We start from the raw sequence: 21,834 nt of genomic DNA, 5'->3' as shown, positions 1-21,834 counted from the left end.
ACTAATTGCCCTTTTGAATGTGCATCTCACTGAGCGCAAAAACAATGTTAAGCAGGCATCTGCGTGTGGGGGCATAGTTCAATCTGTTCTCTCCCCCACCCTGAAACACCAGCGGTTCTATCAGGACAAGACTTTGGGACAGGTATCCAGGGCACACACACACACACACCCCACAAAAGACTGCAGCTTGCTTCCCACATTTTGAAATAATACACATGTACCACCAAATTGCATTTTATTATTTGCAGTTGTTTATTAGGGGGGTAGAAGTTGTTTTATCATTGCATTTCACACAGTAAGACAAATTTATGTAAGTCGCCTAGAGAAGTTTCATAGGCAACAAATAAATCTGATGAAATAAAACAACAGCTCCCCATTAAAATCATTAAATATAGAATCTCAAAATTATCTATCATTTTCCTGAAGCTCATCCAAGAATTGGCACAGCCAGTCATCAATTATTATATTATTCTCTTGATCTAAAATAAGCACAATATGCAGCATTTCCCTGGTTCGAAAGGTCTTCTAAAAACAAACCACTGATTAAATATTGCAGCTCCACTGCTAAAAGCCTTCTCCCCTCCTTGGGCAGAAAAGCACGGGAGGTGGTCTTGACAGAGAGTTGCCCCTCTGACCACAAGTTTGCAACAGGTGCTTGAGAAAGAATAACCCCAAAAAGCTGGCTACCACATGAAATAAACTGGAATAATTTATCATTTCTCAGAAAGGCACAGTGGCGGACTAGAGAATGTCCTCAAACTGCAAAAAAGCACAAAGTGATGTAGTCAGTCGGACCCGCTGGCTTCTCCCTGCTGATCCTTGACTTCTTTAACGCTGCTCTCGTCGAAGTGCTCCAGGGAGGCGGCATGCTGAATAGCCAACTCAGACACCAACATGGTGGGCAGCTGGCTCTGCTCGGGGTGCAGCCAAGGCTTCACATCCATGTTGTGCTCCTGCTTCCAGGCGGGGTATTCCATGCAAGCTTTATGCAGCTTCCTCATCACCTGATCCCGCAAGCCGGGGCGGGGGGTGGGGGGTGGAGAGAAGAGAGAAGGTCAAAGCACGCCCACATTGGACTTCTCTGTGTGATGAGAGCAACGGCAAGAGAATCCCACATGAACCTGGAACTGTACCACCCACCCAAAGTGCTCTGGACAGGAAGGTTCATGAACCAAGTTGGACAACTAAAAGGTACCGTGTGAGATCACCTGCCTCAAATCCCTACTCAGGACTTAAAGAGGCATCCATCCACAACACAACACAGGAATTAGAGCAATGCTCCCCCAAACTTGGGTCTCTAGCTGCTGTTGGGACTAAAATTACCATCCTCCCTGACCACTGGCCATGCTAGCGAGGGATGATGGGAACTGTAGTCCAAAAACAGCTGGAGACCCAAGTTTGGGAAACCCTTCCCCTAAAAATAAAGCAAGGTTCCAGTCCTTCCTGGTTCTGAACTAATGGAAGATTTAAATAAGGATGTAGAAAGCCATCTTCTACATAATCACATTGCTGGTCCATCTAAGCTCAGTATTGTAGACGGTGACTGGAAGTGGCTCTCCAGCGCTTTGGGCAGGCATCTTTCTACCTGGAGACACCTGGAACTGAACCGCTGAACTTTGACATGCAAATCATGTGCTCTTCTACAAATTGATGGTCTGAATGCCATTCCAGTTTGCAATGTGTGCAACCCCTGGGCTTCTGGGGTAGTTTTGCCTCCAGTCAGGTACCTGGGCAACACTGGAGAGGCAGGCTACCCTATAGCCAGGGAAATGGGCCCAGCTGCTGTCCAGGTGTGCTACACCCTTCTTACAGCAACCTTTGGCAGCACCCAAACTGTGTCACCTACAAAGTACAAAACTAAACAATATTACTTAATTAATTTCTATGCTGCCCTATACCCGAAGGTGTGTGTAAACTGGTGATGGGCAATAAATAAAAAATCTAGTATCTTGAGACACTCAATTTCCATCTGTTCCCATCCTCCCTCCTTCTGTCAAAAAAGGAAAAGAAAGGAAGACTGTAGCCTTTTGAGTCTGCAAGAGCAAGAATTTGAAGGGTATGGGAAATGTCTCAGAAGCAAATGCAAGAGGGTTTTTCCAGCAGTGTTCTACACAGCTCTTATCTGGTTGGCATCCTTACAACAGGAGCAGCTAACATAGTGGCTTGCAGAAGTTGTTGGGCTCCAAGCCCTATCATCTCCACCCAACCCAATGGTCAGGGATAATGGGAGCTGTAGTCCAGAACATCTGGAGGCCACCATGTTGGCTAAGCCTGCCTAACATAACCTTATAAAGCAGGGGTGGTAAACCCCAGGCCTGGGGGGCCAGGCACAGTCCCTCCCCTCCAAGCCCTTGGGACTCTCCTCAGACCCTTCACCAGCCCTGATCTGTACCCTCCTTGGATGTTTTTGCATGGCGGCTACTACTACTACTACTACTAATTTATTATCTGTACCCCACCCATCTGAATGAGTTGCCACTCTAGGCGGCTTCCAACATAGAACTTCATAAAACATAAAACATTACACATTTAAAAGCTTCAGATGTCTTCTAAACATTGTCTATTTGCTCATCTCCTTGACATCTGATGGGAGGGCGTTCCACAGGTTGGGCACCACTACCGAGAAGGCCCTCTGCCTGTGTTTTTGAACTTTGGTAACGCCTCTTGCTTGCCTCGATGGAGAATGCAGTGGGATTTCATGTAAACTAGCCTGCTATACAAAGCTAAAATCTGCATTCACTGCTCCACCCGCTTTGGCCTCTGAACCTGCCCACCATGGTCCCCAGGCTGAAAAAAGGTCCTCCACTTCTACTACAAAAGTGGGTCCAAATCACTATTCCTATATGGCAGTTGAAGGGCAGAAAAACAGGGGCTTGCTTAAGACCACCTAGTGGGTTCATCAGGGTAGAGGAAACATTCAGACTGAGGACTTTCTGATTCACAGCTGAAGATTCAAAGCAGCTAATATTCTCCTTTCCCTTCCTCCCCCACAACAAACACTCTGTGAGGTGAGTGGGGCTGAGAGACTTCAGAGAAGTGTGACTGGCCCAAGGTCACCCAGCAGCTGCATGTGGAGGAGCGGAGATGCGAACCCGGTTCACCAGATTACGAGTCTATCGCTCTTAACCACTACACAGCTTCTTAGCCCACTGTGCTCCATAACCAACAACGCAGGGGGAACCCCCCTCTCTGGGCAGAGAAAAACAGCTTTCTGCAAATCCATCTCACTTAGTATTACACTAGCTCAACTGATGCTCCTCACAAGAGGAACCAGATCACTAGAGGCCCAAGATAGCTCAGATGGGAGAGCATGAGACTCTTAATTTCAGGGTGGTGGGTTCGAGCCCCATGCTTGGGCCAAAGATTCCTGCATTGCAAGGGGTTGGACTAGATGACCCTTGTGGTCCCTTCCAACTCTTCAGCTATGAATCTGCCTCACTCACCTGTGGTCCCAGGAATTGAACAGCTTTGTTCACAATCCACTTGGGCAGAAATCCTAGTTTGGAAAGGGGGAAGAGGCAGGAAAGATGCGGGGGGGATTAATCTTGGTCACATACACAGCATACATTTAAAGCACATGCCCCCCGACAAAAAAAAAGAATCATGGGAACTGTAGTTTTCTCCTCAGAGAGGTTACAGTTCCCTTAACAATGGTTCCCAGGATTATTTGATAGATGAGCGGGTGCATGATTGCTACTGACAATGGACTGCGGCAAACAAATCTCCCATAATGCAGATGTTGGAAGCTGATTTGCAGTAGATGAAAAATCATCTAGCCTGTCTAGTGTTTGCAATTCATTTTTAAACGGTTAACAGATAACTCACATTTTATGTGAGGGTTCGGTTCTGGGGACATGTGTATATGCAAAAAAATACTAAAGCCAGTAACCCCAGAAGCGCCAATTTGGAGGGCTGTTTACCTATCTCTGGGAAGCAGCAGCTAGGGCTCTGGCAGGGTGGGTCCTAGAGTCCTCCCTCCTGCTTCTGAAAGCCTAGTAAGCACTTGCAGAGCTTTGGGAAGGAGGAAGGATGGCTTTAGGACCATGCCAGGACCCTCACGCCTCCTTCCCAAATCCAGCCATCTCCCTTACCCAGCTTTGGAAAGGCGTCACAAGGGCTCTGGGCTGCCAGAGCCCCTGCGCCACCTTCTGAAAGCTGGGTAAGCCTGCAATTACAGCATTGCATTGTGGGGGGAATAAATGGAGAGTGGGTTTCCTCCACTCTCTAGTTGTTTATTTATTCGCGCACCCACACAAAGCTGAATTCATGTAAGTAAAATACGTGTAGGATAGAATCATAGAATCACAAACCTGGAAGATGCGAGTTAACTGTATTTCCTACACAGAGCCTTTATTCTTTTTTAATCTACTTGTTTTTTATCTCTTAACACTTTGGCCACCACTGAGAAATCAGGTTGCTCACTGTGACTAGAGAATATTAGTTCTCTTCTTCTTTTTTATTCAAATTCAGCTTTAAAGAGTTATATGCCTTGGGAAGCATACATGCTTTTCATGAAGCAGGTTTGATCACAAAGCAAGATACAGTACTTCCTTTGATCCTAAAATAGCATTTCTATCATAGTAAAGGTAAAAGGTAAAATAATACTCAAATTAATCAACAACTTTCCCACAAGGATCTTATTACTCACCTGATGACTGCAGCACAACTTACTATGTCAAAGGTATTAGAAGATTCAAAATGTATATTTTGCTCTATTTTTTATTTTATTTTTTGAAATAGTTTTTATTTGATTTTACAAGTATGTTATATTATAACAATGCTACCATTCACACCCACATTTACAGATTCCTCTGAATCTCTAGACTTCCCACCTCCCCTTCATGGGTCCTTTTATTAAACCTTTTCCTGCTACTGTTTTCATCTGTTTACAGTGGTCTCCAAGATAGATTATAAAATTTTCCCATTCTTTATTGAAATTTTGGTCTTCTTGGTTCCTGAGCTTTCCGGAACTAAGCCTCCGGAACTAGGCGGCTTAGCTTGGTCAGAATTGAGTATTCCAGAGTCAACATGAAATACATTACTTCTGACAAAGGAGCCACCATAGTTGCTAGAGGGCCTTGAACATTTGTGTCCTAGGCTTTTTAGACTCTTCTAAAATAGTCTAAATAGTTTATAGAATGCTGACTCACCTTTAGGGTCAAGCAGTGCCAGGTAAGTCAGCTTGCAACTGTCACGTCCAGTTGGTTGCACCAGGTATCCAGCCAAACGCGAGGCAGCCCGCACTGTGTCCTTGCGTGGAGGGTAATTCTGCACAGTAAAAAGCCAGGCAATCAGCTGATGGACCTATTCCTGGTATAGAGGCCTCCCCTTCCCCTCCTCCCTGAGACTGAGTTCCCCTCAGGTAACTAAGGGGTAGTCAACAATCAGTTTAGTGTGCCAGCCAAAGCCCATGGAAACTGCATTGTAATACACCAAAATACAGAAATAGCAATAATATACATCAACACATCAATAACAGAAGGTAGGCTTCAAGGGACTGGACCCTAAATCCCAAGAGGCTGCCAACTTTACCACCAACAGGTCAGTCGTGTGAAGGGTCTCAGCTCCATCATCCAGAGAACTAAGCGTTGTAATAAAGCAGAAGGCCTCAGGTTCAATCTCACCAGGGTGAGCCTGGGAGAAAGCCCTGCCTGAAACCCCAAAGAGCTGCTGCTAGTAGCCATTGAGCTAAATGGAGCAAATGGTCTGACTCAGGGCTCAGCCACACTTCCATTTAACCCACTGCTTTCCCCTGGGGAAAACTCACGGTTTAGCACTGAATCAGAACAAATGGCAACTGGGTTTTCCACAAGATTAATGCCTGCTCTGATTCACCGCAAAAGAGTGGGTTTTCCTGGGGAACGCGGCAGAGCAAACATAAAACCACTCAGTCCTGTGCCTAAAAAGCATGGGACAAGTGGAATAAAAAATCACTTTCTAGGCAAGGGACAAGTGTGGAAGTGTGAACAAGCCCTTAGTATATGACAGTATATTCAGCTGTTGTGGGTCTCACAGCGTACTTATCAAGCAGGTGGATGAAGCTCCATTTCCCTAATGAAATGCTATGGTGGGTCTCTGAGAGGAGACCCACCCCCCAATCCATTATCCATCTGAATCCCATAGTTTCCCCCCTGCTCACTTACCGGATGTTTAACAGAGAAGTTCATGATAATATAATCCTTATCCAGGACTTTCCATGATCTCAGAGTCACCACATCTCTGTTCCTCAAGGGCTTTGGGCACTTCCCTAATCCAAGGGAGATGGTAGAGAGTAGGGAGAGAAAGGCAGCTCAACATTGCATGTACAACATGCTGATCACATTCAGGTGCTAAAGATTTCATCTAAATTTGTACTCATTCCTATATATTCCATTTTCCATATTCATTGTATATCATTCATAAATCTATTTCATAAGATTTCCATTTTAAATTTCTATTAAGCTTTGAATAGCAGTAAGGCGAGTGATTTGTTGCCGTTGCAATTACAAGTCCCAGGCACCTTAGCTTTTTAATTAGAATGGCAGGGGGGGAAACACCCATGTCGCATAAACAAAAGTGAGAGCTTAACTTGCTTTGGCAAAGCAACACAGGGAATGTGTCAAAGGTCCAAGCAGGTTGTCTCAAGTAAAAGAGGCCTTGCACACAGATCCTATTCCCCTCATCCAAGCACAGAGCCCCCTGGAGGAAAAAGTACACCACCTATGCATGAAAGGAAGCTATCAGAAGCAGGCAACATTTGCAGAAATAGAAAAGTGGGGGGCAGGAGGAAGAGGGAAGAGGAGAAGGACAAGCAAGCCAAATGCCTTTTGAGGACTGAGCATACTGTACTGACTGTTGAGTGTCTGTTGGAGGGAGAGGGGAAATGGAACAGGGTATCCTGAAATCAGGCATGGCTGGCTGGAAACCTTAACAGGAATTCTTTATGCTACAACTATGCGTTAACAGGTCCAGCGTATAATGGTGACCCAGGGAGAGATGCAAGGCAAATGCATCTCACACACCCCTATATGTTGTGGACTATACCGCTCTATGAGCCTGAACCTTCCTTTCCACCAAGTTGTGTTGTTTTTTTTAGTAGTGTCCATTGCTACTCCCCAAGGCTATTTAACCTCCAGAAAGAAGGCAGCCAGGTAGCTAAAAATCAGGCACCGTCGAGGGAAGGCATTCTCTCTCTTACACAAAACAGAATACCCGTTTCAAACGCTGACCAACTCTCAAGCCAGGGGCCTGCCTTAACACTGCCAGAATGTTTCTGATCAATCCATCTAACACAGCTCTCTTCCACCACCTTGAGTCCACAGATATTGTTGTCTCATCAGCCTATCAAGTTAGGCTGCCTGGCAATGATAGTACTAACGAGCTAAACGACTGAATCATGGATGGAGAACCTCAGGAGTCCCCAAAGGCCACACACCCATTCTGACTCAGCACTCTGGCTTTGCATCCTTCTGTGACTTCTTTTCTGTCCCTGAACCCAGATAGTGATTATTGCTTACCTGGATGGGATGAGGATAGAAAGGAAAGTGTGTGCGCGAAGAAACTAACTTACCTTGTGAATTTTGCCTTTGCATTTATTTTGCCTCTGGCCTCAACCACCACTAGCATTCAGCCCTGGGCAGGCTCTCCAGGAGGGGAATGTGTCCCTTGGGTGGAAAACGGTTTCGCAGCCCTGGACAAAGCTGTATAGTCCTCTCCATAACATTCTCATTACAACAACCTAGAGCGGCTCAGCAGATATAGTTTTGCTGCTGGCTAAGGACACACGGGATGTGGTTATTATCATGTAGCGTGGTGTTCCATAAATGGTTTTTTTTTAGAGAGAACACCACCAAATCAACAGCACGTGGAAGGTAGCTGGATCATGACCACATAACATAGTTGAGGTGGATCTTTAAGCAGTGGAGGCTGGTCCATGAGGCTGAATGAGGTACTGCCCCAGAGAAGGAAGGCACCCCACACCCAGACTACTAAGCCTCCCAGTGTCTTGAAATTTCATCACACACTGCTTACATACCTGCAAGATTACCTTTGCAAACCTCATAACTAGAGGGTTAATCTGTTGCAGCGGAAACAGCAAAGAGAGGCTTGTGGCACCTTAATTACAGGGATAATTCACAAAGTAGGGTTGATTTGATACCAGGATGTTTTTATAAACACTACTTTCGCAACGGTCAGTGCCATTATTTTACATACACCTAAGCATCAGCGTTATCATCCTGTTTCCATTTCCCTCTGAACTCCTCTGCTAACATTTCTCAGGCTGACATTCCACAATTCCTGATCCACATAAGTCCATGCCATCAGAAATGTGCCTCAAGACTTTGGCTGCTGAAGAGGTAGGAACAGGGATGGGGGACTTGTGCCTGCCCAGATGTTGTCCCACCAGCCTCAGACAGCATGGCGAGTGATGGAGGAGGGTGGGTGTTTGTGGTCCTTGGAGCCAGGAACTTTAAAGCTTAGGAACCCACCAGCATTTTTTCTGAGTTTGGTACCAAATCTTCATTGTGTTTGCCAGGTACCCCCATAACTCAGTGGTGGGAAACATCAGGCCCAGATGCCAACAGTGGCCCTTTAGGCCCCTCTAACAGGCCCCCATGATTCTCCCTGGGACACACTCCTCACCCTTGTCACTTCAACACCCCCTTGAGTGTGTTTGCATGGCTGGAATGCAATGGCTCTTCCTTGGCTGGGTGGAGAACAGAGAGGGAAGTGCAAATGTGAAGGAAGTAGCCTATTGTGCAAAGGGGAAATTTACATTTGCTCTTCCACTCCATTTTGCCCCTGGCAAAGGTCATGGGCACATGACCTCTGGAAGATTGCCCAGATAGCAATGTGGGCCACACCTGCACTAGTTTGTGTGTTTGGTGGTGGTATTGGGGTGCCCATCCTTACTTACATTCATAGTAGCTAATATCAGCATTGTCTGTGAGACGAGCGATCTGATGCGTCTCAACAAGGTTTATGTCCCACATGCTGCGGTACTCGGTGTCATGTAGGACATCATAGGCTGTCTCTGCGGTGACCCCTGGCATGTCAATCATGCCCTGCAGATGGAAAGAAGAACACTGTCAAAACACCAGAGTAGTGAACAACCTCAGACCATGGTGTAAAATGGAACAATCTTGCCGAGTGTCTGCTTTGGGTGCGAAAGGTCACAGGTTCAATCCCTGGCCTCTCCAGGTAAGGCTGGGAATGCCTCCCATCTGAAGCCCCAGAGAGATGCTGCCATTCAGTGTAGACCATACTGAGCTTGATAGACCAACTTGGTCAGTGTTTGAATGGAATATCAACCGGGGAGCTTTGCATACACCACCTTGAACCCTGTTACAGAAAGGTAGCCGTGTTGGTCTGCCATAGTCAAAACAAAAATTTTTTTTCCTTCCAGTAGCACCTTAAAGACCAACTAAGTTAGTTCTTGGTATGAGCTTTTGTGTGCATGCACACTTCTTCAGATACACCTTGAACCCTGTAAAGGAAGAAAGAAGGGAAATCATGCTTATATAAATAAAACCTGTTGTAGTGTTTACATGACCACTGGACCAAGGAACGAACCTTGGTTTCAGGAGGTAGAAGCTTCTCAACCTCACCTAGTCAATGAAGTCCACTCTACTGCTTGAATAGTTTGTCCAGCAATTTAGGGAAGCTGTGAAAGCTGGTGAACCCTGGGTGCAAAATGTTCTAAAGCACAGTTACCCAAATTGTGGTTTGTAGGCTTCACTCAGGTGGTCCACACTCTTTTGAATGTCTGTGAAGTACAACAGATGCAGCAGCTGTGAATAGCAGCTTCTCTGTCATTCTCATAACTAGGTAGTCAGAACTGGCTGGGATGGACCAGAAGCACACCCACCTTTCACTCGAGGAAGCTGGGCTGAAAATAGTTCCTTCACCCCTGATCTAAGTAGGCAGGCGAACATCAGAACCTCTAAACATTCAACCACATGAAGCAGCTCAGATCCACTGCTTAATACCCGAAGCCTATCCTCCATCATCTTCCACTGCCTTTCACAAGGTGCATTTGGTGGGGCACAAGAGCTACAGTAGGTTTAGACAGGGCACTCATGGAGTCTTTTTTGCCTGCCAAAAGAGGCTCAGCAGGCCTCCTGCATCTAGTTCCAGGGAGGTGGCAAAAACCTTTGTCAATCAGTTGATCTCTATCATCACAATTACAGATCTGCCACTAAATTGCAATCAAGCAAATACAAATTTCACAGTGTGCAAGAGATTATTTGGGATGAGCATCATGGCAAAGAACTAGGACATGTGTACGTGATGTTGCACATTCACAATCCAACTGGAATGAATTGTCAAGAGCTAGTGTGGCTGGTAAGAAGCTTTACTCATCTGGCTCCCACTAAGACATGCTGATGCACACACACACACACACACACACACACACACCACTTTTGTCTTCTGCTGCACCTGAATGAACTCACTACTATACAGATGTATGAGGTAGGCAACTATTTAAAATAAAAATACTAAATATTAAAATAGACAACTATTTTAACTGCAAAAAGATCCAAGGACTTTCTCCGTGTAAAGCACACTGTTTACAACTGAGCTATGGTCCTTTGCACTAATAGGACAATACATGCTCATTAACACATCAGATAATCATGCAATGACCAAATACTACCAGAGGTGGGGGAAGGGGAGAGGGCAGGAATCACCTAGTCATCCACCCCCCACTCTTCATGCTAAAATTAAATTAAATTAAAGTGCCTAGTTTGGTGAAGAGTTGTTACCAGACCGGCTCTATCACTAGGGAATTGGTGGCGAACCTTTTAGAGACCAAGTGCCCAAACTGCAACCCAAAACCTACTTATTTATTGCAAAGTGCCAATCATAATAATGATTGCCTGCTTGCGCACATACAAATAAATATACTGTATTTTTCTGGTATTGGACTGCCCACACAATACAAGGCACTTCCGCCGCTGACTATCTACTGCTTGTGGCATCAACCAAACCAAACCCAGCATAGGGGGTGGGCCGCAAGGCCACATACCAGCATGCTGGCACCTGCAAAACTCCCCACGATGCTGATGTCGTCACTGCACACTTGAGGAGCATTTCACGCACACACTGGGGGGGGGGAGCGGCTGCACACTTTGCCAACACACAGCAACAGCACTGATGGGCCGAAGGCGCATGTGCCAACAGAGAGGGCTCTGAGTGCCCACTCTGGCAGAAGTGCCATAGGTTCACCACCACTGCACTAGGGAGAGTAGGTGGTTGCTTCTGGCCACTGATCTGGCTTTGTCATGAAAAGGCAGCAAACTATTGATTATTTTGGATGCTCTTCCCTCACCACTAGAAGGTCAATGGCCAATCAGGCATCACCCCCAAAGAGGAAGTGCATTTGCTAAAGTGGACATCAATTTGCATAATATTTGCATAAGTTCATGTATATGTATTAAGAAGAATCCCCTGGATCAGGCCAAAGGTACATGTAGCACACCATCTTGGTCCCACAGTGGCTAACCAGATGCCTCAATGCAATGCCCAAGAGCAATTTGTGGAGCCTACCTCACAGGGTTGCTGTGTGGATTTTTAAAAAAAGTTAGTCATGTATACATGCACCTACTGGACCCATTTATCTTCTGCCTACGTCTGATCCAGTGGGCACATGTATACATGACTAACTTTTTTTAAAAATCCACACAGCAACCCTGTGAGGTAGGCTCCACAAATTGTTGAAAGAGCCACCAAGCTCAAGCAGAGAGAAGAACAACAAAGCTGTGGTCACCAAATGGGTATTTTAGGGGTGTGTGGAGAGATTTTAACCAGATCTGCCTTGTCTTCATCTGACATTTTAACTCAGGCAGGCAAGGAAGTGGGAAGCAGATATCTTTTACACAGTATGGTCCATACTAATTTCCAGCAACCGTCTAGGGGCTGCATGCCAGAAGCAAAAGGGGGCAGCTTTCCTTTGCACAGTGAAAGTCAGAAGTGTTTACATTCATTTAATGTAAAAGCAAGAGGCATTATTGCAGATCAATGACACGTTCCAGTCAGGAAACAAAAGACAGATGTAGGGGGTATGGCCTGGAAAAGGTCTGGGGGCCATATACAGAGGTATTGAGGGCCACATTTAACCCCGTTTCCCTACCATGCCCCCTTCTAGCTGGCTCTTGGAAAAAGTGTGAGAAGCCAACTATTTCCTATTTCCCATCCTTCAAATGCATTAAACCAGAGCCCAGCACTAGTCTGGCATGGGTGCTTTGTAAATCACTGAGTCATTCTCCAACTTCTTCATTGGCTAGCAAACTAAAAACCAAATGTGGGGAGTATCTGCTACATTCTCCACCAATTATTTGAAAAGCTCTTTGGTCTGACATCCCATGTAAAGGAGGTTTCCTGTTGTTGTCACCCAATATAAATGAGTAAGAGACAAACAATGACATCATGGAAATGGGCAGCCTTTTTTAAATCTTTTTTTCTTTTGGGCTCCATGGTCATCCTGCCATTTCCTGTTTTCTGAGTTACACTTGTCCATTCTACTTAGCCTACCTTCCCCAGTGCACACCACTGTTCACCACAGGCATGAAAATTGTCCTATGACCACTGTAGCTGCCTGCCTGAACACAACAGGCCCTGAAGGAATGCACTTTCAACTGTAAGGCAGTATGGTGTAGTGGTTAGAGTGTCAGACTAGGACATGAGAGACCAGCGTTCAAATCCTCACTCAGCCATGAAGCTCACTAGGTGATCATGGCCCAACCATTGTCTCTCAGCCTAACCTACCTCACAGGGTTGTTGTGAGGGTGAAATGAGGAGCAGAAGAACCATATACACCACCTTGAGATCTTCAGAAGATAAAGGTGTCATATAAAGATAATAAATAAATACATTTGAAAAATGCATAAGCTCAATAGGACTGGAATCTGACACTAGTACTCAAAAAAGCTCAGGGCATTTGCTGTGAGTGGGATGAAGATATTCTTTAATACACTCTGTCTTCTGGTCTTGTGAGTGCTGCACAAATTGTGAGTGTCTCTGCGTCTGCAAGGAGGATTTTCTGACTTCAAAGAACTGGGGAGTAAAGAGACACAGGAGAGACCGTAAACAGAAGAGAGGCTGCAGAGGAGGAAGGCGATTAAGGCAATTAAGGCTAAAGACACAACATTATAACTTACCGCTTCCCAGCATTTTCTATGCTAACGTGAGATCTTTGGGGAATAAGCTGGAGGAGTGGAAATTGTGGATAGCAACGGAGAAAACTGTGAGTGAATGCTGTCTTCTGCTGCTTACAGAAACTTGGCTGACACCATTTACTCCTGACTCAGCCATAGAACTAACGGGCTATACACTGTTCCGCCATGATAGAACAGAGGACTCTGGTAAAAGAAGGGGGGGAGGTTTGTGTGCATACGTGAATAACAGCTGGTGCACAAACCACGCTGTGATAGCTAGCCACTGCTCTCCAACTGTGGAATTTATGACGCTTAAATGCAGACCTATATATATCCCCTGAGAATTTACAGCAGTACTGATAACTATAGTATACATTGCACCTGATGCGAACACCAAAGAGGCAATGGGTCTTCTGCATGATGCCATTAGCAGACAACAAGGCAAGTATCCCGAGGCTGCATTTCTTGTATGCGGGGATTTCAACCAGGCAGATTTGAAAGTGGTTCTACCTAAATTCTATCAACACATAAAGTGTGCAACCAGGGGAGAAAAGACTCTGGACAGGCTGTATACAAATGTCAAACAGGCCTATAAGGCCGAACCATTGGCACATCTAGGCCAATCTGATCATGTGTCCCTGCTCCTGACTCCTGAATATATTCCATTGAGGAAACGGACTCCAGCTATAAAGAGGGATATTACAATATGGCCAGCTGAAGCATCCCAACAACTACAAGACTGTTTTCATGACACCGATTGGGAGGTATTCGCCCAACAGGATATAGAGACTCATACTGAGCAAGTGTTGGACTATATCAGGTTCTGCACTGACAATGTAACACAGAGGCGCCGGATAAAGATCTACCCAAACAGGAAGCCCTGGATGACAAGGGAGGTCCAGGGGTTGCTAAAGGCAAGAAATACTGCTTTCAGAAGTGGAAATAAGTCGCTGTACAGCTTAGCTAGAGCGGATCTAAAGAGAGGTATCCGTGTAGCAAAGGAGGCGTATAGACAGCGGCTGGAGAATCATCTACAAAGTAACAACACCAGGCAGGTGTGGCAAGGTGTACAAGAATTAACAGGGTATAAATCCAAGGATTCCCTGGCAGACGAGGGAGGGGCATCCCTCGCAGAGGATTTGAATGCCTTTTTTGCCCGTTTTGAAGTAACATCTGCAGCAACACCCGCTGAGGCTTTACCACCACCACCACCACCACTCCCTGGGAAGGCTTTGCCATCATCACTACCATCACCATCATCAGTACAAAGGAATGTAGCAGTCTCTGTGGAAAAAGAAGAGATGAGGAAGGTGTTGAAGGGAATCAACCCAAGGAAGGCCACAGGGCCAGATGGGGTAGCTGGAAGGGTATTGAGAGACTGTGCAGATCAACTAGCAGGAGTTTTCACTGGGATTTTAAATCGATCCCTAGCCCAGGCTATTGTTCCATCCTGCCTAAAGTCCTCTATTATCGTTCCAATAGCAAAAAAACCTAACCCGGAAGATCTGAATGACTTTCGTCCAGTAGCACTCACACCTATAATCATGAAGTGCTTTGAAAAGCTGGTACGAAATCATGTCATTGCCTGCCTACCAGAGGGACTGGACACATTCCAATTTGCTTATAAAACGAAAAGATCGACAGAGGACGCTGTGGCGATTGCCCTCCATGCCGTCCTTGCACATTTGGAGCAGCGGGGGGGTTATGCCAGACTGCTTTTTTTAGATTTCAGCTCGGCATTTAATACCATTCTACCACAGCGTCTGATATCTAAACTGGAAGATCTGGGGCTTCCGTTATCACTTTGTGGGTGGATATTGGACTTTTTGTCAGACCGCTCCCAGAGGGTTCGGTTGGGCCCTTATACCTCTAAAATGCTTAAGACTAACATAGGAACACCACAGGGATGCGTACTCAGTCCGCTCCTTTATATTCTCTACACGTACGATTGTGTCGCTGCTCACCCTAGTAATAGGGTTGTCAAATTTGCAGATGACACAACCGTGATTGGGCTCATCCCTGAAAGGGAGGGTGAAACGCACTATAGAGATGAGGTGGAGCGGCTGACAGAGTGGTGCAGAGCTAACAACTTGCTCATAAATACAAGGAAGACAAAGGAGCTTGTGGTGGACTTCAGGAGACAGAAGAGCAATATCCAGCCACTTTTGATTGATGGGGTCTGTGTGGAGAGGGTAACAACGTTCAGATTTTTGGGCATTGAATTACAAGAGGATCTGTCCTGGAGTGTCAACACAAGGGGGCTTGTGAAGAAGGCGCAGCAGAGACTGTACTTTTTGAGAATTCTAAGGAAAAACCATCTTCCGCAGAAACTGCTGCTTGCCTTCTATCACTGTGCCATTGAGAGCGTGCTCACTTATGGCTTATGTGTGTGGTACGGAAGCTGTACTACCCAGGACAGGATGGGGTTGTGCAAAGTTGTTAAGGCAGCAGAGAGCATTGTTGGCTGCCCACTTTCCACCTTAGAGCAGATTTATGCCACAAGGTGCCATAGGAAGGCACTGGACATAGTAAAAGATCCATCGCATCCTGGTCACTGTCTCTTCGAGCTCCTGCCGTCGGGACGGAGATACAGGACGATGAAGACAAGAACGAGCCGTCTTAAGAACAGCTTCTTCTCCAGAGCGATCTCAGCCCTGAATGGGAAGCCTGGACTTTGAAAGTCATCTAATCTTCCTTGCTGTATTATACTGTATTGTTTTAATTAGTGTTTTTATGGAGCAGTCGAGTAATTTCGTTGTCCCTGAGAGGGGGCAATGACAATAAAGATATTATTATTATATTATTATTATTATTCTAAAAATCAAGAGGAGGACTTCTATCAAAGTGTTCTCTAAGTGTGAAAGGAGCCAGATGTCTACACCTCTCAGCCTAACTACTTCACAGGGCCTTTTGTGAGGCTGGAAGGAGAAGGGGGAGCAGCCATCCTTTAAAAAGCAGGGATGGGAAACTGTGGCCCTCCAGATATTGTTGGACCAGAACTTCCACCAACCCAGGCCATGCGGGATGGGAGTCCAACAACACCTGAAGGGTTACAGACTCCCCACCTCTGCTTTAAAAGGGCAGCAGGGTTAAAATGCAACAACCAAAAGTTCCATATCACAATTCCAGCAGGCCAATTGTTGCAAGGGAGCACACACTCAGCCAGGGGCGCCAGCTCCAGGGGGGCAAGCCGTTTTGGGGCCTCACTATGTTTTGGGGGGGGGCTGGTGAGGGCCACTGTCCAAAAAGTGCAAAGGCTCCTTCTCCTCCTCTGAGTGCAGAGTCACCCTCGTAAGATGGCACCTCTGCACTCAACTAAACTCATTTTACTGCTGCTTCATGAGTCCAGGGCTGATCCTCCAGTGCAAATTAAGTCCTAGATACAAGACATTAAGTGATCTTCAGTACACACCCTTGGGACAATCTCCCCCCAAAAACATGAAAACAGCCTGCAGGATCAGGCCAATAGGCCAGCATCCTGTTCTCTCGGTGATCCAATGGATTCCTATGGGAAGCACATAAGCAGGCCATGCATGAATCACTGGCTTGCGTCCTACCCTCCAGGGCAGCAGAAAGCAAACCAGCTTAATCTTCTACATAACAGTCCTTCAAATTTTTGATGCTATTACATCACTTCTCCAGGCTAAGCATACCCAAGTCTTACTTTCTCCTCTATGGACTTGGGTCTCCAAGCCACTCTTTGTTTTGCTCTTCATACGAACTTTTCAAAGTTTACAATGGAATTACTGCAGATACAAGAGATTAGGGCTGTACATGGCCTCTCTGGGATCTGAGTCAGGGCCCAATCCAAGTGGAGATGGGGAAGAAGCACCACACCCCCCCCACACACTGTACGCTTAGTCAGGGTTTGAAACCACATATAAGCATCTGGCCAGGGAGGGAAGGCAAGGCATGCAGGTCATAGCTGCCAACTTTTCCCTTTTCTTGCAAGGAATCCTATTCGGAATAAGGGAATTTCCCTTTTAAAAAGGGAAACGTTGGCAGCTATGATGCAGGCTACTTGTGTGTGTCCTTCTCCCCCTCCTCCCTGCCACCAAACCTCTTGTGACAACCCCAGATCACTCCAGGTGGAACCGATTCAGTTTGGTTTCCTACTGAATTTAGTGCATAGCCCTACATGGAAGGCAAAAGCTGAATTAAGCAGCACTTGTGAAAATTGCTATTCTCCTAGAAGAGCAAACAGTGGCGCATCAGCGCATCAGCTACTGGGCTGATGTATCTTTGACACTTGGGCAAGACGTCATGAAACATTGGCATTATTATTGTTTAGTCTCTGCCCGTTATTACATCTGTAAGAGAAGGCAGCTTTCGCAAGCTATGCTAAAGTTCATCGCATCCTGCAATTCAGTTATCAGCTACGCAGGCAGCAGTTGGATTATACATCCTAACTGAAAAATAGTTCCAATCAAGCTTAGCCCCTACCAAGTTTGCTGCCATATTAAACAGCATTCCGGGCCCCGCATCTCCATCAATCCCAGGTACAGTACCAGCCTTCATTTCACTCTTTGATTAACACCTTTTGGATACACTCTCTCTGCCTGTGAATAAAGCTGCATACAGGAAGGGTACACGATTTATTTCTTACCAAGGGAGTTGTGTTTCCCTGTTTGTCCCTCCTGAATGCCTGCAAAAAGGTACTGTTTTGTCGAGCCTTTTTCAGATGTCAATGATGTTGGCTGCTGCTAACTGTGCTGCTGAAGTTCTTTCCTGCTGGTGTTAGGGGTTGCTTTGTGTATTTTTATGGGGTTTGTTACCTGAGCTCTTAAATATGTTGTACATTGCCCAGAGTGTTCTTTTTTTAATCTTTAACAAGAGAGTACCCAGTTTTAAAAATAATAATACGTATGTGCTTCTCCCTCCCCCCACTTTAACACAACAAAATTCCTGTGATGCAACAGGTGAGCTTCATGGCCAGGTGGAGACTTGAACCAGTCCAACACTAACCCAAGACCGCATACCCCTGGCCTTCCAGATGTCACTGGGATCCAACTTTCATCACCCCAGCTAACTAATGATCCAGGATGATGGAGTCCAGAACATCTGGAAGGTCACAAGTTTTCCATCCTTGGGTGTTACCATGTACAGTGGTACCTCGGGTTAAGTACTTAATTCGTTCCGGAGGTCCGTTCTTAACCTGAAACTGTTCTTAATCTGAAGCACCACTTTAGCTAATGGGGCCTCCTGCTGCTGCCGTGCTGCCGGAGCACAATTTTTGTTCTCATCCTGAAGCAAAGTTCTTAACCTGAAGCACTATTTCTGGGTTAGCGGAATCTGTAACCTGAAGCATATGTAAGCCGAGGTACCACTGTATGCACACTGCAAGCTAGGTGACCTCAGGCCCTGGCCGCACACTCTTCTTCCCAAGGCTGCCCCCCTCACTGGCCGCACTTCACATCCTGGGTGTTTTCTGCATGAATGGGGTGTGCCTTGGAATTCAGATGATGGTGCCTCTTGGTTGTGTGAATGCAGAGAAAGCAACGTGAGCGTGTGTCTAGAAACTATTCTACAGCACCATTGCTCTACCCACTTTTGCTTCTGCCTCCACCTGGCACTGGCATGTGGACCTCAAAAGGTTTCCTGGGTTGAAAAAGATTCCCCACTCTTGACCAGCTCTCAAATGTCGACACATCCTCAGAGTCAACTCCTGAACCCAAATAACTCCCAGGAACGTTGGGAAAAGCCTGTGGCATTCAACAAATCAAGACTCAGTCACTTTTCAGCCCTGCTGAATTAAGGACATGTTTTTATTACTTTTTAAAGTAATGATTTATAGCCTGTTCCCCCTCCGACTCCCAGCATGCATTTAAACGAAAGACGACGCAGAAAAAGCTACAAGGAAAGTGCACACATATAGAACTACTGCCAATAAAAAATAAAATAAGGAAAGCTTAATAAATATCAGGGGGTTAGGCTAGATGACCCTCATGGTCACTTCCAACTCAATAAGTCTGTGATTCTGTGAAATGTGTCCACACCATTGCTGCAGGGAGAAATCACCAAAGGCCAAAGAAAGGAAGTTTCTCTTGTTGCAACCAGTAAAAACCTAAGAGTACTTAATCTTGACTGGATCAAGCTCTTCCCCACCTCCTGCTCTACTTGCTCCAAACCCAGACAATTTGTCCACTTAACTCAATGTTGTCCACACTGATGAGCAGTGAGTTGCCAGAATTTCTAGAGATGCTGAGGATTGAACCTAAAACCAGTGCGTTTTTTCTGGGGGTACGCAGGGACATGAATACCCCTAAACATTTTGTGAACTTAACTTTGGCCTCATTGAGGGGCATTATTTCAATACGAGAAGGAAAATAAGAGTACCCCTAAACATTTTATTAGGGGGGGAAAAGCACTGCCTAAAACCTTCTGCATGCAAAGCAAATTCTCTACCATTGAGCTGTGGCTCTTCCCTACTAGAATTTTGGTTGCTGGTCTAAACCCAAATTATAACAGACTTACAGCAGAATTAAAATATATTTACCAACGAACCTGGAGCCTCAAGTGAGGCTGTGTAAACACCATACATTCAAACCACACTTCCCCCACCTTCAAAGTAATTCCGGGAACTGTAGTTTGTTAAGGGTGCTGGGAGCTGCGGCTTTGTGAAGGGTAAATTACAATTCCTGGGATTCTAGAGTTTTCGTTTTGAGACGGGTGGAGTGTGCTTTAAATAAATTGTGTGAAGTAGTTCGTGCAAAATGGCTCAGCTAGATACCACGCAAATTGCTTTTTTTTTTTTTTTTTTGGTGGTGGTGCGGGGGAGCTCCGCAGGGAGAAATTTAACTATTTCCTCCCTGCTGCAGGTCATTCACACTTCTAAGGCTTTGGGCATTTCATATATAAATCAAGATTGCACCTCCGAAACTCCTTCTTCCCAATCCTTAAAAAGTGCAAGAACCCCGTATTAAAAAACTTCTCTCTCTCTCTCTCTCTCTCTCTCTCTGCACCGGCCAGCACCTGCCGGCCAATGCGCACCTCTTTCCCGACGGTCCGCAGCCACGTATTTTAACATTCACGTGTGGCGCAGAGATTGCACCTCCGAAACTCCTTCTTCCCAATTCTTAAAAGGTGCAAGAACCCCATACTAAAAAAATTCTCTCTCTCTCTGCACCGGCCAGCACCTGCCGGCCAATGCGCACCTCTTTCCCGACGGTCCGCAGCCACGTATTTTAACATTCACGTGTGGCGCAGAGATTGCACTTCCGAAACTCCTTCTTCCCAATTCTTAAAAGGTGCAAGAACCCCGTACTAAAAAACCTCTCTCTCTCTCTCTCTCATTCTCTCTCTCTGCGCCGGGCCAGCACCCGCCGGCCAATGCGCACCTCTTTCCCGACGGTCCGCAGTCACGTATTTTAACATTCACGTGTGGCGCAGAGATTGCACCTCCGAAACTCCTTCTTCCCAATTCTTAAAAGGTGCAAGAACCCCGTATTAAAAAACTTCTCTCTCTCTGCACCGGCCAGCACCTGCCGGCCAATGCGCACCTCTTTCCCGACGGTCCGCAGCCACGTATTTTAACATTCACGTGTGGCGCAGAGATTGCACCTCCGAAACTCCTTCTTCCCAATTCTTAAAAGGTGCAAGAACCCCGTATTAAAAAACTTCTCTCTCTCTGCACCGGCCAGCATCTGCCGGCCAATGCGCACCTCTTTCCCGACGGTCCGCAGTCACGTATTTTAACATTCACATGTGGCGCAGAGAGGTAGAAGAGGGGCAGGGGAGAGAGAGAAAAGAACTCCACTCCCGGGACCAGGAGCCTCCGTCCGCTCCCTGTCCCGAATCGTTCCTTCCATACCCAATTCCGTGTCCACCCTACCTTGAGACGGTACACCGCCAGGTCCGCATGAGGAACCACCTGCTCCCAGACGGAGACCCCGGAGCGGTCGTACCAGCTCAGCCACCCGTCTTGCGACTCGCATTCCGCCACGAAATCCCGAAAGGCTGCATCGTCCGGGAGGGTCACGGGCTCCATCCTGCCTAAACAGAACGGGAAAAAAGAACAGGTGGCGGCGGTGGCGCGGCAGGTAGGGGTCCCCCCCATCCCCAGCTAAGCCAAGGTCCCTCCCGGCTCCCCGCTCCCCTCTCCCCCTCCACTCACCTGCGTTCACAATGGTCAAGCGTTACTACTGCGCCTCCGGCGAGTCCAGAAGTCGTCGCGAGCAAAGCCACGGCAAGAAAGAGAAGAACCCTCGGAGTCGCGGGTATGTGAGCGGCTCTAAATTGCTTTTCGCGGGCGCTGATTGGCCGGGGCCGGCAACCGGTCCCCTTTCCCAACGCTGCTATTGGACGAAGGTGGCCGGCTTGCTCGGAGCGCTCCGTGTCCAGCTAGCGATTGGCGAAGTTGGGTCGGCTTGTTTAGACTACTTGTTTTATTTATTTAACTTTTAATCGGCACCGTTTTATTGCACTTTTGCAACCGAGGCCTTGGAGCGTCAAACAAGCTGACTTGTCAAGAGAGGAAGAGGAGGTGGGGAGAAAATATGAATAAGGGGAAAGGGCAGCTGCGCAGCAGCAAGAAATCTAACACAAAACTCTTAAAAGTGCGGCGAAGAGCTTTAAAATGGGGGTGGGGATGGGAATCATCGTTTACATTATTAAAAAAAAAAACAAAAAAAAAGCCAGCACCCACCACCCCTCAATAAATTCGTTTCCTTCGTTATCATTAGTCTATGCTTAGGATAAT

At 46.5% G+C, this 21,834-nt stretch overlaps 1 protein-coding gene across 1 annotated transcript; it reads right to left on the bottom strand.

Moving 5' to 3' along the window:
• Positions 1 to 606: 606 nt before the first annotated feature.
• On the bottom strand, positions 607 to 21,123 carry LOC128406905 (START domain-containing protein 10-like). The gene is made up of 6 exons (XM_053374772.1): positions 20,968 to 21,123; positions 8,897 to 9,044; positions 6,144 to 6,247; positions 5,151 to 5,268; positions 3,444 to 3,496; positions 607 to 1,004 (listed from the first exon to the last, which is right to left on the bottom strand). Exons 1-6 carry the CDS (start codon positions 21,121 to 21,123, stop codon positions 786 to 788), a joined length of 798 nt encoding a protein of 265 aa, XP_053230747.1. The 3' UTR covers positions 607 to 785.
• Between the last annotated feature and the right edge of the window lie 711 nt (positions 21,124 to 21,834).

This window comes from Podarcis raffonei, chromosome Z, assembly GCF_027172205.1.
Source record: "Podarcis raffonei isolate rPodRaf1 chromosome Z, rPodRaf1.pri, whole genome shotgun sequence".
NCBI lineage: Eukaryota > Metazoa > Chordata > Lepidosauria > Squamata > Lacertidae > Podarcis > Podarcis raffonei.
The sequence above is the reverse complement of the archived record's forward strand: the minus strand, read 5'-3'. Positions and strand labels throughout refer to the sequence as shown.